The sequence below is a fragment of the Amborella trichopoda genome, chromosome 12 (genome assembly GCF_054954075.1).
Source record: "Amborella trichopoda isolate Santa Cruz 75 chromosome 12, AtrichopodaSantaCruz75HAP2 v2.0, whole genome shotgun sequence".
In the NCBI taxonomy this organism is placed as follows: Eukaryota; Viridiplantae; Streptophyta; class Magnoliopsida; order Amborellales; family Amborellaceae; genus Amborella; species Amborella trichopoda.
In genome coordinates this window covers 35,237,451-35,250,706 of record NC_142347.1, presented here as the reverse complement: position 1 = coordinate 35,250,706, position 13,256 = coordinate 35,237,451, and the positions used below count along the sequence as shown (strand labels likewise).

Sequence of the window (13,256 nt, the reverse complement as noted above, 5' to 3'; positions counted from 1 at the left end):
CTCTTTTTAAAACTTAAAATTTGAGATAATTTCCCTCACTAAAAGTTTGAGATATTTTTCTTTCTAAAATTTTTCAGGTAGTTTCTCTCTTTAAAATTTTAAGATATTTTCTCTATCTAAAGCTTAAGATTTGAGATAGTCTCTCTGGATAAAAATTTTGCGATAGTTTCTATCTCTAAAAATTTTCAGGTACTTTCTCTAATGAGAAAGGTCTTTATACTTCACCTACATCATAGAAGATCTATGCTTCCCCTACCATCCAGCCATCCAATTTTGATCAAGAGAACCACTCACCGTTTGATCTTAGATCCGACGTCTTTATTTTTAGTTTTTTTTATACAAATTGAATGAAATTTGGTACATGTCATCTTCTTATTGGGGCGTACCTATAAAAAATATTAAAAATAATTTCTCGATGAAATATAATGATCAAAATACCCCTTGAAACTTTCAGGGGTATTTTGGTTATTTTATTTTATTGGAAATAAATTTTTTATATTTTTTGCTAGTGTGAGTTTATAGAGGATTGGATGTCCAAAATTTGGTGTCAAGATTTGAGATAGTCTCTCTGGATAAAAATTTTGCGATAGTTTCTATCTCTAAAAATTTTCAGGTACTTTCTCTAATGAGAAAGGTCTTTATACGTCCCCTACATCATAGAAGATCTATGCTTCCCCTACCATCCAGCCATCCAATTTTGATCAAGAGAACCACTCACCGTTTGATCTTAGATCCGACGTCTTTATTTTTAGTTTTTTTTATACAAATTGAATGAAATTTGGTACATGTCATCTTCTTATTGGGGCGTACCTATAAAAAATATTAAAAATAATTTCTCGATGAAATATAATGATCAAAATACCCCTTGAAACTTTCAGGGGTATTTTGGTTATTTTATTTTATTGGAAATCAATTTTTTTTATTTTTTGCTAGTGCGAGTCTATAGAGGATTGGATGTTCAAAATTTGGTGTCAAAATAGTTTATAGAAAAAAAATTAAAAATAAAGAAGTGTAGAGACGTGACATTGTGATTGGGGCACTCTTAACCCCCCATTCAAAATGGAGGGTTGGATAAAGGGAACTGTATAAGTTTTATGCTGCAGAAGCAGCATAGAAAACATGCCCTTCTCTAAAATTTGATATAGTTTCAGTTTCTAAAATTTTAAGATGCTATCTCTCTTTAAAAACTTTAAATTGGATATAGTTTCTCTATAAAAATTTGATATACTCTCTCTCTAAAAATTTTCATCTTCTTTCTATCTAAAAAACTTGATATAGTGTCTCTGTAAAATTTTAATATGCTTTCTCTATCTAAAATTTAAAATTTGAGATAATTGCTTCTCTAAAAATTTTGAGATAATTTATCTCTCTAAAATTTTTTAAGTACTTTCTTTTTCTAAAATTCGATAAAATTTCTCTCTAAAATTTTAATATACTCACTCTCTAAAATTTGCGATAATTTCTCTCTCAAAAATTTGTGAGAGAGTTTCTCTTTAAAATTTCCAAGTAGTTTTTATCTTTTTTGTTTTTGTCGCCTACCAAACGAGCCTGATATAATTTTCACATGAAAATGTTTTGATGCAAATACCAAACGTGCCCTCAGTTTCGGGTCAAGGAGCCGTCGTATATTTTCACATGAAAATGTTTTCCTAAAAACATTTACGCACGAACCAAACGTGCCATAAATGAATAGTAAGTCATCCATGTACCCTCCCCTCCCCCCAGACCTTATATGATGCTCAGAGTTGGGCTAAGTAAAAAATACACCTGCCTAAGACTTAAAGAGTTGGGTCAAGGGTAAAATAGTCAAAATGATAATGTCGAGTCACAGTAAATCATCATTGTTAATTATTGGAAATAATATGAGATGAAGAATAATATAAAATACACGCAACAAGCAAGGGTTATATAAAAATGTCTTCCAAATTAATAAAAACTTTTTTAATTTGACATTCCTATTAAAAAAATAAAAATAAGCAGAAGAATGAGAGAATATGAGCTGTAAAATAAGATTCACAAGACCAAAAATAATCTTTAAAATGGAAACCATTAAAGTTAATGAATAATTTCAAAGAAATGACATCCATATTTCTAAATAGTCTATCACAAGGCTTTCCTAATTTTCCTTTTTAATTTCTTTCAACATGGAACTTATTGACTTTCTCATTTGTGCGAAGGCGTAAGAGCAAGGCCAGCATCTAATTACACTAGAGCAAGGCCAACATCTAATTACACTACTAACATCCTTTATTTAATTGAAGGTGTCATCTTTGCAAAGATTTGTAACATTCACGCTACTTTACAAATACTAAAATAACAGAAAGAACAACAAAACAAATCCACTTTTTTCAACAATTTTGCTTTATATGTGAACATATGCCACATGTTCATCGCTAGCCTGTGCTACACATTCCATACATCTTCGTAAAGGTATATGCTAATGTTTGGACACCCACCTATCAATATGTGGTCTCCATCGATAAAGAATTGTCTTTGAAATTGAAAATTTGACAATCCAAATGCCGTAGTACCAAAAACATGACCCTATTTAAACCATTCATCAAGCATTGAAATGGTCATGTGTAACAAAAGTCAAGTCATGCCATAAAATCATAAAAGCAGTCAAAACGCTCGTTCTCTAGATGACGTCCATGTATTTCAGGACACGACAAAATAAAATTTTTGTCACCAATAGTCACAACCAACCTCCTATAATGGAAAACTAGAAGAAGAAAAGAAACTCAGCCTCCGAGGCATTCGAAGATTTTTGTTTCTCGATTCTTTGTCGGAAAAACAATCTGTATGCATTATCATATGCACTAGGTAAATATACATTGCCACTAACCATGACTGAAATAACATGCATGTCGTGGGCATCATTTTGATTGGCATATCATTCCTCTGTAATGATCTATCATTCACATATAAAGAAGTAAGGAGAAGAAGAAGATACGACATTATCGAAAATCAATTTGCCTTGTTATACTCCTCTATAGTCTGTTTCATGCCATCCAGCCGTCCTATAATCATGCTGAGCTTCTTGCAACACATCTCATTTGAAATTCTGGAATTGTAATCGCATTTCTCGAATGGCCGATAATCACATGCACTTTTAATTTCCTGCCGCAACATCATCTGAATCTCCTGCATTCACAATGTAAAAGAGAGCCCATTAGATATGTACGATAAAAATAATTAAAGCATTTTCAGCAACATCATGAAATATTTCTTGGAAAAATATATATTCTTACAGGGTTATCTGACATTAAACAACCCTTCGAATACAAGTGTTAATGTCAAAATGGCTTGTGAAGGGTCGACCCACTGAATATGTGGTTGCTTTCTACTAGAAAGTTGCTTTATATGGGTTGTGCTTGGTCATTAAGTAAAGGCACATGTCAAATTATTTCTAAAAGATAAAGTAAACTTTTGTCCTCTTTATAAAGACATAGCAGAAACTTTTACTAAAGAACAAGAACATATGTACTAATATTGTTTGAAATACTTCTCTACTTTTGTGAGATATTCAAATGTATCCCCGCTTAATACTTGAGCTACTTGTATAAAGCAACTTTTTACAAAATAGCAACCACTTTTTCATAAATACAATCCCCACAGGCCTTTCTAACCTTAAGCTTTGTAATTTGAGGGTTATGAAGTGCGCACACACACACACACACACATATAGGAAAACATTTATATAGGCAATCAATCTTATACTATTAAAGTAAGGAGGACCTCAAAAACCCAACAGATAATTTTCTTCAGATGCTGGAAAATCTCCAATAGATTATCTTGACCTCGAAGTGTATGGATAAGGGGAAAAAACAAAAAAAGAATTTCAAGTCCTACAAATGGTGCAACACATTATTTGGATTGTCCATTTTCAAAATTTTCAAGTGTTTATATATCTGCACCATTTTGGAGCTTTGAATTTCACAATTAAAAGTGAAAATAGATTTTCAGGCTATCGCAAGGGCTTCCAGAACTGAAACTGCGTCTTCAAGCAGGGTTTGTAGGTGCGCCTTACTTTGATTGTTTAAGGTTGACACCTTATAAAAGCTGCACCCATATGTGCGTGTGTGTGTGTGTGTGTTAAGGGTTCAGATTTTATGTTTCTTTTTATGGGCATTAATTGGTATGAGAGCCATGTTAGGGCTCTTCAATCGTTTCAGCTTTGTAATTTCCCGTTTTAGGGGGTTTACTTAGGGCATCTCCATTACGGTCGATGAGAAGCAAAACTTTTGTCCCTTTCTCCTCATCTTCTAGCTGTCATTGAGGATGGGACCAGAAAGAGTTCGCAAGACCAACTCATCCTGGCAGGGTGCTCTAGAAAAGAGCCCCTCCAAGAAGTGGCTTTTTGGAAATTAAATCGAGAAAGACCCTGGCAAAATGAAAACCATTGCCTAAACCCCAAGGGCTTATTTCAAGCCTCCGGATTCAAATCCATTGATAATGTAGAGGAAGTAGTGTCTGAGGTATCTGAAAACTCGGAGAGTCCTTATCTAACTAATTGTTGATACCAGAAAGGTAAGAAAATTCATGGAGAAGGGCATAAGATTCATCTATATCGGGAGATTGGAAGTAGTAGTTAACCCTTAACCAGGGAAAACCTAAACATTTCTGAACTTGTCAATGCTCAACAGCTAGCATACCCATTTTGATGCAGCCTTAATTGGAGCAATCAAAGCCTCTCCAGCCAAGGCAAGATTCATCTCTTTATATCCTCGAACTTTACCATCTCATTGACAAACCAACACCTAAACCAGGTCCTGAGGCTCAAACAACAGGGCTTTGATGGCTCTGATTACCATCACTTGGAAAATTAGATACTGAGCCATAAACACATATACACCTACACCTACACCTACACCAAGGACAATTGTCTGATTTGAGGGGATATATATGGAGGAAGATATTGAGGGTCAGATAATGATCCCTCAAAGAATAAATCCTTCTAAGGTCAGTATTCCTTGGGCATGGACTCTCGAGCATCAATCTACAAAGGTCCTTGAGCCTCCCCGAGCGAGTATCAGCTCCAGCAGGCCAGGTCAGATCTCCATTGACTTTGGCGAGAGTAAGAGGGCCCCAGCCTCCTCCTATTCTCCAAAGAAAAGTTGCAACATGATAAGTCGACGCGGGCCATACTCTCTTGCATCTTCGGTACCTTCCCATGTCATGGCCGCTCTTCGTGAGCATTACCTTTAGGATCCCCGAAAACAACGGTGGCTAAAAGAGTACATTCAGTCCCAAAGAGTAGAACTTTGAGAGTGATGGATCAAAGATCTCAAAATGGGACAAGAGGTTATCCTCCTAGACTTCGTTATGGAAGACTAATAGTCCATAACTCCTTTGCCACTTCTGAGGAAGTGGATTGACTGCGGAAGATTATTTAAACGATACTCGCAGAAGACTTTGGCTCAGCCAATTCAAAGAATATGAAAGGTCGAGGCTGAGAAGCGTTTGGATCAATGCCAATGAAGCATGAGATGACTCATCACTCATAGACCATCTTCGGAAAGCATATAGCAGCAGCAAGAAGGTCCAACTTGACTTCGGCATGTGGAGAAGAACTTGAAGTCTCCTCTTTTCCACCATTTGAACCCCTATGGCTAGAGGGAATGAAAAGCAGGTTGCTGTCCCGATGTTCCGGTCTGAAGCCCACTCAAGCCAAACCCTCCTTCATTAACAGTTGAATTGGACCAACACCGCACTGCATGCCATTAACCTTAAGTATTGGAGAGGATCTGGGGGACCAAGTCGAGAAGCTAGTCTATTTGGTCGACAACTTCCTAATGACTCATGCCTAAGTCTCTCCCAAGCCCAAGATGGCCCAAAAGATGCAAAATTCGTTCTCGTCTGAGCCTCAGACAGCATAAGGCAACATATCTCCACAAACTTCAGCCTTTCTGCATGCAAAGACAGGGACTAGATCCCCCAAGATTGAAGAAGGAACCAGTATAACTGCAGACAGAAAATTCAAGGGTAACTATGAGATAATTACCAGAAAACACTTTTATGCCTCCATACGAATGGGAACCATGCACTGAGGATAATCTGATTATGAGACTACCAAACTCTTTTCAGAAGAGTCTGACCCAGATGATGGTAGCAGCTATTTTTCCAGGTTCCAGAGCAGTTGCTTCAATGGGTGCCAACGATTCATTCAAGCTCTCCAGAGGAAACCAGCCAAAGTCAGGCGCATGCCCTGACTTACAAAGTCCCCCATTCTAAGCCCAGGGGCTTCATCAGTAGATGGCCAAAGCTCGGAGCAAATAACCAAAATGCTAAGTCTAATGGTTGCAAACACTAATGCTAGTCTCAAATTGGGACATTCTATATGATAGCCCAAGGTTTCATAGGAAACCCTCGATGTTGGTGGTATCAGTTTGACAAACGTGGTGAGGAGGAGATAAAAGCCTTGGTGAGAGTGGAAGTGGACAGGACCATCGAAAGAGATGCATTCGGTAGCAAATTCCCAATCCTATTAAAAAAAATTCTAGAAAGCACTCAAAGATACATCTAGAAGTGGGTTAATACTAATGGGTCGAGCAAAGTGACTATCAAGGCACTCCACAAGCTAGAAACCGTGACCCAAAACTATCTTCTCAAACCAACACAACAAGAACCATGACCCATAGTCATGCGCAAGGGCTCATGATTGGCCTATTAAAGCTCGCCAATAAATAGTAGAATCACGATTCCAATATGTGGATTATAGGTTCCCCCTTAAGAGCAAGTCAGATGCACGTATCACTATAGTGCAAGGGGACCTCTCTCTATACACATGTACATGTATCCCTCTGCAGAGATGCTTCTTAGTATGCAACCGTCATACGTAAATGTCGTGCAGAGGTCTGTTGAGGATATTGGCCCTCTCTCTTACAGATCTACAACCACACACAAGAAACCACGAAGTTATCCTGGCTTAAAAACCATTCTTTTGGCATCTTTCTGACCTCAACAAGGGATGACCCTGTAAGAATCCTCAACGGTAGTGCCTATGCCTAAGGGAAAGAGTTTTGGACATGACCCGAGCCACAAACAGCCTAACCCTACTCCCATTGAAGTGTACAATTCCCTATATTTATTATATTTACATGCTCTCACGGGCTTTAAAAGCCACAACCACTTGGCCTTTGAAGGTTGTACAATCACTTTGTCTCACTCTCTTTCAAGGCCATCTCATGTACATGCTTGGCAAACACATTTACCACACTAACGCTTTGGTCAAAGGATCTACCAACATGGCCTCTGTCGGGAGATAAGCGAACTCGATCTCTCCTGCTTGGATCTCGTTGCGTATGTAATAGTCTGCCTTTATATGCCTGGTTTTTTACGAAGTTGTGGCTCCTTAGCCATACAAATCGCAGCCAGGTTGTAGCAGAAGATCCTCACACACAGGGACTTTACTGGATCAAATCTATGCTGATTTAGGAACTTCTTCAACCAGAGGGCTTTTTTTGTCGCGAGACAACAAGCCACATACTCTAAGTCTCTAACCCCAAAGTAGAGAACACAACGACATTTTGTTTCCTTGAGCACCAAGAAACGGCTACACTGGCAAGTGTGAAGATATATTCGATGTGGACTTCATTTCATCTAGATCTCCCTAGGAATCCACATCTGAATATCCCTATATCTGAATATCTGAGCCTCCTTCGTAAGTGAGGATGAGATTAACAGTTCCCTTCAAATATGACATAACTCTTTTATTGCCTTCTAGAGCTCCATGCCCAGATTACCCTAGAACGTGCTAATCATACATAAAACAAATGATAAGTTTGGTCTCATCCCCAACATAGAGCACTTTTGTAAGGGATTCTCTGCAATGGCTTCTTTTTCTTTTGTACTCATGGGACATATGGCTAGGCTTAACTTGATCTTCTTATCAACATGGGTATGGACCTCCAATTTTCCATCTCAAATCTTACTCTTTTTCTTCTTTTTTTTTGCAATATGTCTCATGAGATAATTGAATGGTTCTCTCTTCTATTGCTCATAAGCTTAATTCCTAGCACATATGAAGCCTCTCCAAGAGCTTTCATATCAAAGTGTTGTGAGAAGAAAGCTTTTGCTTTCAAAACGAGTCATTGAACTACTGGCAATTAGCATCCACACACAGGGAGATGAACACATCACTCCAATTCACGTTGACATATATACAATAATCCTCCTTGTTAGGCAAAAACCAGCTTTTGGCAAGGTCTCTTGAATTTTATGTACCACCCCCTCGATGCTTGTTTTAGGCCGCAAAGGGATTTCTTAAAGTTTACATAGTAGTTTTTCCTTTCCCTTCTCTATGCAGCCATCTAACCACCTATGCACTGCAGTATGGAAACCAACTGACCTTTCTCCATGTTATATAACCCCCAATTAAGAGTCACACAAGGAAGGTTGAGAAGATACAGAGGGGAACAAGTGTTGCTTGCTGGATTCTGCACTAAGTAAACCACCCCCCCGCCAAACCAAAAGAAAAAAAAACCAAAATGCCTCTGATGCCAAAATGCTCCAGGCAGAAAATTAGAGAAAAAAGACACTCCTGAAATCAGAAACCCTGACACTCGAATTCAAAACCCCAAAATCCAAGTAAAATCTGTAGACTCTTGTCAGGGTTGAATTGTCCTTTTTTCTTCTAGAGATGGTATGCCTTGCTTATACTTATCCCCCATCCAAGCCACAAAACATGTAGGTATACCATCCATGCATCTTGAACCTAATAGTTATTTTATGATAATAATTAACAGTGGATGACCACCAAAGCACCATATGGGATGTCTGCTATTTATTAAGGCACATAGACCTTTTTTTTTTTTTTGAATGAAGGCACATAGATCATTATTGGATTGAGACTGGTGTAACCTTCCATTTTACATTAAGAAGCCACTGGAGAACTTTTATCTCAGAATTCCAATGTATTGGTCAGCCTGCAACTACATTTTGCTATATACCATCTTGCCTTTCAGAACTATGTTCATACATGTTAATTTCATCCCTTTACTAATTATCACTATCAGATGGAATTCCTTCATGACCTTATTCAGATCAGCATTCCTAAACGAATGCCATGCAATAAAATTATCTAACTATGGAGGCTGACCTCTAACAAGTTTCAAGACCACACCACTTATGTCTTGCTCCTCAAAGGGTATTTATTCACATAGCAGAAGATATTAGAGAGTCAAAAGAACTTTACTCGAAAGAAATTATTGGCAATTGCTCCTTGTCCATTCTGACATAGTGCATAAGGTTAGTGGCGTATTGCCTTGCTCTTTCGTGAAGAAGAAAGTATCCTAGTCTCTTTCCTAAAGCCAATTTGGAGTATGTTTTCACCTCTCATTAATTTCTTCTGGGAAAACTACAGTCAAACTTTTTCTTTGGACTCATGCTGCCCATTCCTCTCATCATTGAAAAATTAATAGTTCTCACAAATGTGAACCTCCAAATCCCCAAGTATCTCTATCCAGTGAGGTGGTCTTCAACAAATAAACTTTTAGCCACATTTGAACTTTATCCTTCCCTCCATCTAGAAGCTCCAATACCAAATCCCAGCAACCACGTCAGAAACTAAGTCATCTCATTCTGACCATGTTCATTTACCAAAACCTACATGCTTCTACAATTAAAAAGTGATCGAACTCATCCTCACTTGTTTCATTCGGTATTTAAACCAAGGAAATTGGTTCTACCATGTGGAAGCTGATCAAAATGTTCAATTCACAAACTCCAAGATTTGATCCTTGTTCGGTGTAGGATCCTCTTTTCTAGGATGAAAACCCATTAGAGTTAAACCACTTCCAAGGCACCATTAAATCTCTCATTTAGACTAGACTTCAAACAAATTTCCTGGTATTTCTCCTTAAATGCTATTATGATTAGCATTTTGCACCATTATCATCAATGACCAAAGCCATCCTCCAAGGAAGGAAATGATGGTGACACAGGAAAAAACCTAAGCACTCTTTCTCGAGTACCTTCGTGAACCCCATAGGAGACACCTCTCGATGGAAAAGAAGTGCAATCACTGCAAAAAATTAAACTTAGAATCCATGAATCAAAAGGTTTGAACTCAGTTTCCATGGTGAATTTGGTTATTTGACAAAGAATCCCACAGAATTCTTTAATGATATACATGTGAGGGGAATTTTGGTCAACATGAAGGGTAATTTTGGTCATCGAACACTGTGTACTATATTTATCTTTCATCAGTTCCTTTCTTGTCACTTGCTACCATTGTCACATATATTGGACATCCTGCTCATTTTCACATATATTCAAGGCTGTGTGACAAGGACACGAATACGACAATCCATGTCTAAGTCAGATTCAAAAAAATCCGACTCATCACCAATATTTTGGCAATGATAGTATGACACCAACACAAGTCCATACATCACTTACATGTCTATATATTCATATAGATAATTAATTTACAACTTCAAATCAAACATGTTTCTTTATAGTACACTTTTATTTTTCTACATTTCTAGATATGTGCAACGTTTTGATGTGCTATTGTGCTAACCACTTCCCGGTTGGGTGTGGTAATGGTCATTCCCGAATAGCATAAGGATTTCTATCTTATGTGCAAGCTTCAATTAATGAAATGAAAAATAAACTCAAGGTTTTAAATAGAAGGTCTACATAAGGGAAGGCAGCCTACACAGTGGAAGAAGCAAACATCCATAGAAGATGAAGAAGTTTAGACATTAACTATCTAACGAAAAGAAAGACATGAAGGAATCATGAAAGATGAGGACAGACGCAGAGGTGAATCTTAGGAAGTACATCATTACAAGCATAATAATTTTTGGGTGCAGCAACAACTCCTGCACGAAACCACCTTGCTTGGGACAATGGTAAAACAGCCCTTTCTTAGTTTTCCCTAGAAGAAGCGATTAAGATATAAATGGGACTGATATTCTGCAGATATTGACCTCACACCAAGCACCCAATTATGTAGGCCTTGCATATAAGCCACTATATCTGCAACTTACACTCCATTCCAAACATACCGTAAATATACACACAATATAACTTTTCACGGTACCTATATTTGATGCCCTCCAACTGATTGATGAAAACAAAAAAACGGATCCATGCCCTTAGAGTCAACCAGTCAATAAACTAGTGACTATTTCCGTTACAAATACTAACTCGTCTTGTTCAAAGGAAATACAACTCATGAGGCAAGAAGGTAGATGCCAATAAGAAGCTAATCAACACAATCAAACCATGCAAGCCATTAAGGGAATGTTCTATTCAATAAAAAGAGAATGTGTCTTTCTATTGCTCTTGTAAGTTCAAGAACTCATGCCATCAAAGTTGAATGCATGACATGTGATACCAATTCTACTTATAAACATGCCGAACTTGGTGTACATTTATGCCAATTCTACTTAAAATATGCTGAACCAGGCGTACATTTATCACATTAAGAGGAAGACACATTCACTTTCTAGAGACATAATATGAGAGAAAGATCATCATTTTCTTCAAATCAGTAGGATAGGATGGATAAATTGCATTTTTCTAGAGTCATCACAAATCTAAATCAATTACTTGATGACCAATACAATAGAATGCAGAAACTTTCGACAAGTTCATTATAAATTACTTTGCAACTTGTTATGGAAACTACAGGGAAACCAATAATACGTCGAACAAACGATGCACAACAAATCCAGCCTTAAGAGCTCTACATCACTGTTAGACATATTACAACAATAAACAAAAGCGAAAATCAAAACTAAGATGAATTGCAGAATTCTTGTGCTCACATAAACTTGCATAACAATGATTCATAGGTCTCACTTTCAAAGGATAGTCCGAACGAAAACAACAAAAGAGTATACTGAAAAAAGGTAGATACTAAATATCTAAAAAGCAAATACGTGTTACACCTTAATGGATTGCATGAACTCCCGGCAATAATTATTAAGAACTTCCATTCTGGGACCTGTTCCATTTGCCAATTCCTCCATTACTCCACCAGCAAGCTCTAAAACACGAACGATCCTCTGGAAATTAAGTGAACAAAGACTCAAGATTTAAGCCACCATTTTAGAAAACCAAAACATCCCATTATAAGATGTGACCAAAGGAGAGGTGAAAGAATGTTTCATGAATAATAACACTCTCTCCTCTTTCCAATCAAAGGGAAATACCTTTTCGACTTGATGAAGCAGCTGCAATGAGGCATTAGGAACATCATTTGTGTCCATTTGACCAAACTAGAAACAGAATGCGCAAGTTTTTCTCTTTTTATTTGTATGCACCTGCATGAAACAAATTTGAGCTCAATTTTTCTGAGAATCTCGTAATCAAGGACTTTGGATCATCAGTTATATCCCTATGCCCTAAAATGAGAGAGCTCTCGTTCGAATTGGGGAAGATCAGAAAACAAGTTCCAAGGTCGATGGGGTCTAATTCACGGTAAAACAAAACTTCAACTCTCGAGGTCAGACGCGAACCCCCTATTCACTATTCACAACTTACGATATATATTATATTATATAATAATTTATTTATATATTAAATAATATATTTAAAATATAAATTATATTTTAATAATATTTAATATATAATATATATTTATGCAATATAATATATTTATAAACAGTAACCCTACATGACCCTGCCTCAAATAGTGGTGATCTTACTACCTCAAATAGAGGTGGTTCTTACTAGACCCTCCCTCAAATAGTGGTGATTCTTACCGGACCTCGCCTCTGTCCCTTACGACATCTCTCCCCTCTCTCTCTCTCTCTCTCTCTCTCTCTTTTGTTCGTTCGTGGCTCATATCTCTCCCTCCACCACTTTTCTCTCTCTCTCCCTCACGGCCTCCCTCTTCTCTCTCCCTCAATATAAGCCAACAATGATGCGGACAAGCTGACAAGTTTTGGTGTTATACTAAATTTTTCGGCTGGAGATTTTTTGTGGAGCAGTCGTACTCATTTGATAGTCATTTAGTGAATCCTTGGAGTTCAGAAGGTTAGATTGAATATTTGCTTTCTCATCTGGCTACTTCATTCATCTTGATCTATGGTCTTTTAATTTCTCTGTATTAGCCATTGAGAATGGTCTCTGTATTAGCCATTGATAATAGTATTTGAGTTGAGGTTTTTATGGTTTAGAGTGTTTGTGGACATCCATGGCCCAAGCTTTGGGTATCAGGAGAGGAAGAGAAAAATAGGATACAATTTTTGCAAGGAATTGTGGGATAACATATTGGCCCGGTCAACTGCAGCACTAGA

The 13,256-nt window shown here is 37.3% G+C and overlaps 1 protein-coding gene across 1 annotated transcript; it reads right to left on the bottom strand.

Moving 5' to 3' along the window:
• Positions 1-2,581: 2,581 nt before the first annotated feature.
• On the bottom strand, positions 2,582-12,505 carry LOC18430989 (mediator of RNA polymerase II transcription subunit 11). Its single transcript, XM_088852837.1, has 4 exons — positions 12,455-12,505; positions 12,168-12,280; positions 11,904-12,020; positions 2,582-3,144 (listed from the first exon to the last, which is right to left on the bottom strand). The coding sequence occupies exons 2-4, from the start codon at positions 12,222-12,224 to the stop codon at positions 2,968-2,970; spliced, it is 351 nt and encodes a 116-aa protein (XP_088708963.1). The 5' UTR covers positions 12,225-12,280; positions 12,455-12,505; the 3' UTR covers positions 2,582-2,967.
• Between the last annotated feature and the right edge of the window lie 751 nt (positions 12,506-13,256).

What these genes read in the sequence shown, in the direction of transcription:
- LOC18430989 (XM_088852837.1), bottom strand. Translation starts at nt 12,224, where the DNA reads ATGGACACAAATGATGTTCCTAATGCCTCATTGCAGCTGCTTCATCAA. An exon ending in TGCTTCATCAAGTCGAAAAG is followed by an intron (nt 12,021 to 12,167) that starts GTATTTCCCTTT and finishes CTTAATTTCCAG; the next exon opens with AGGATCGTTCGTGTTTTAGA. An exon ending in AGTTCATGCAATCCATTAAG is followed by an intron (nt 3,145 to 11,903) that starts GTGTAACACGTA and finishes TTGTGAATGCAG; the next exon opens with GAGATTCAGATGATGTTGCG.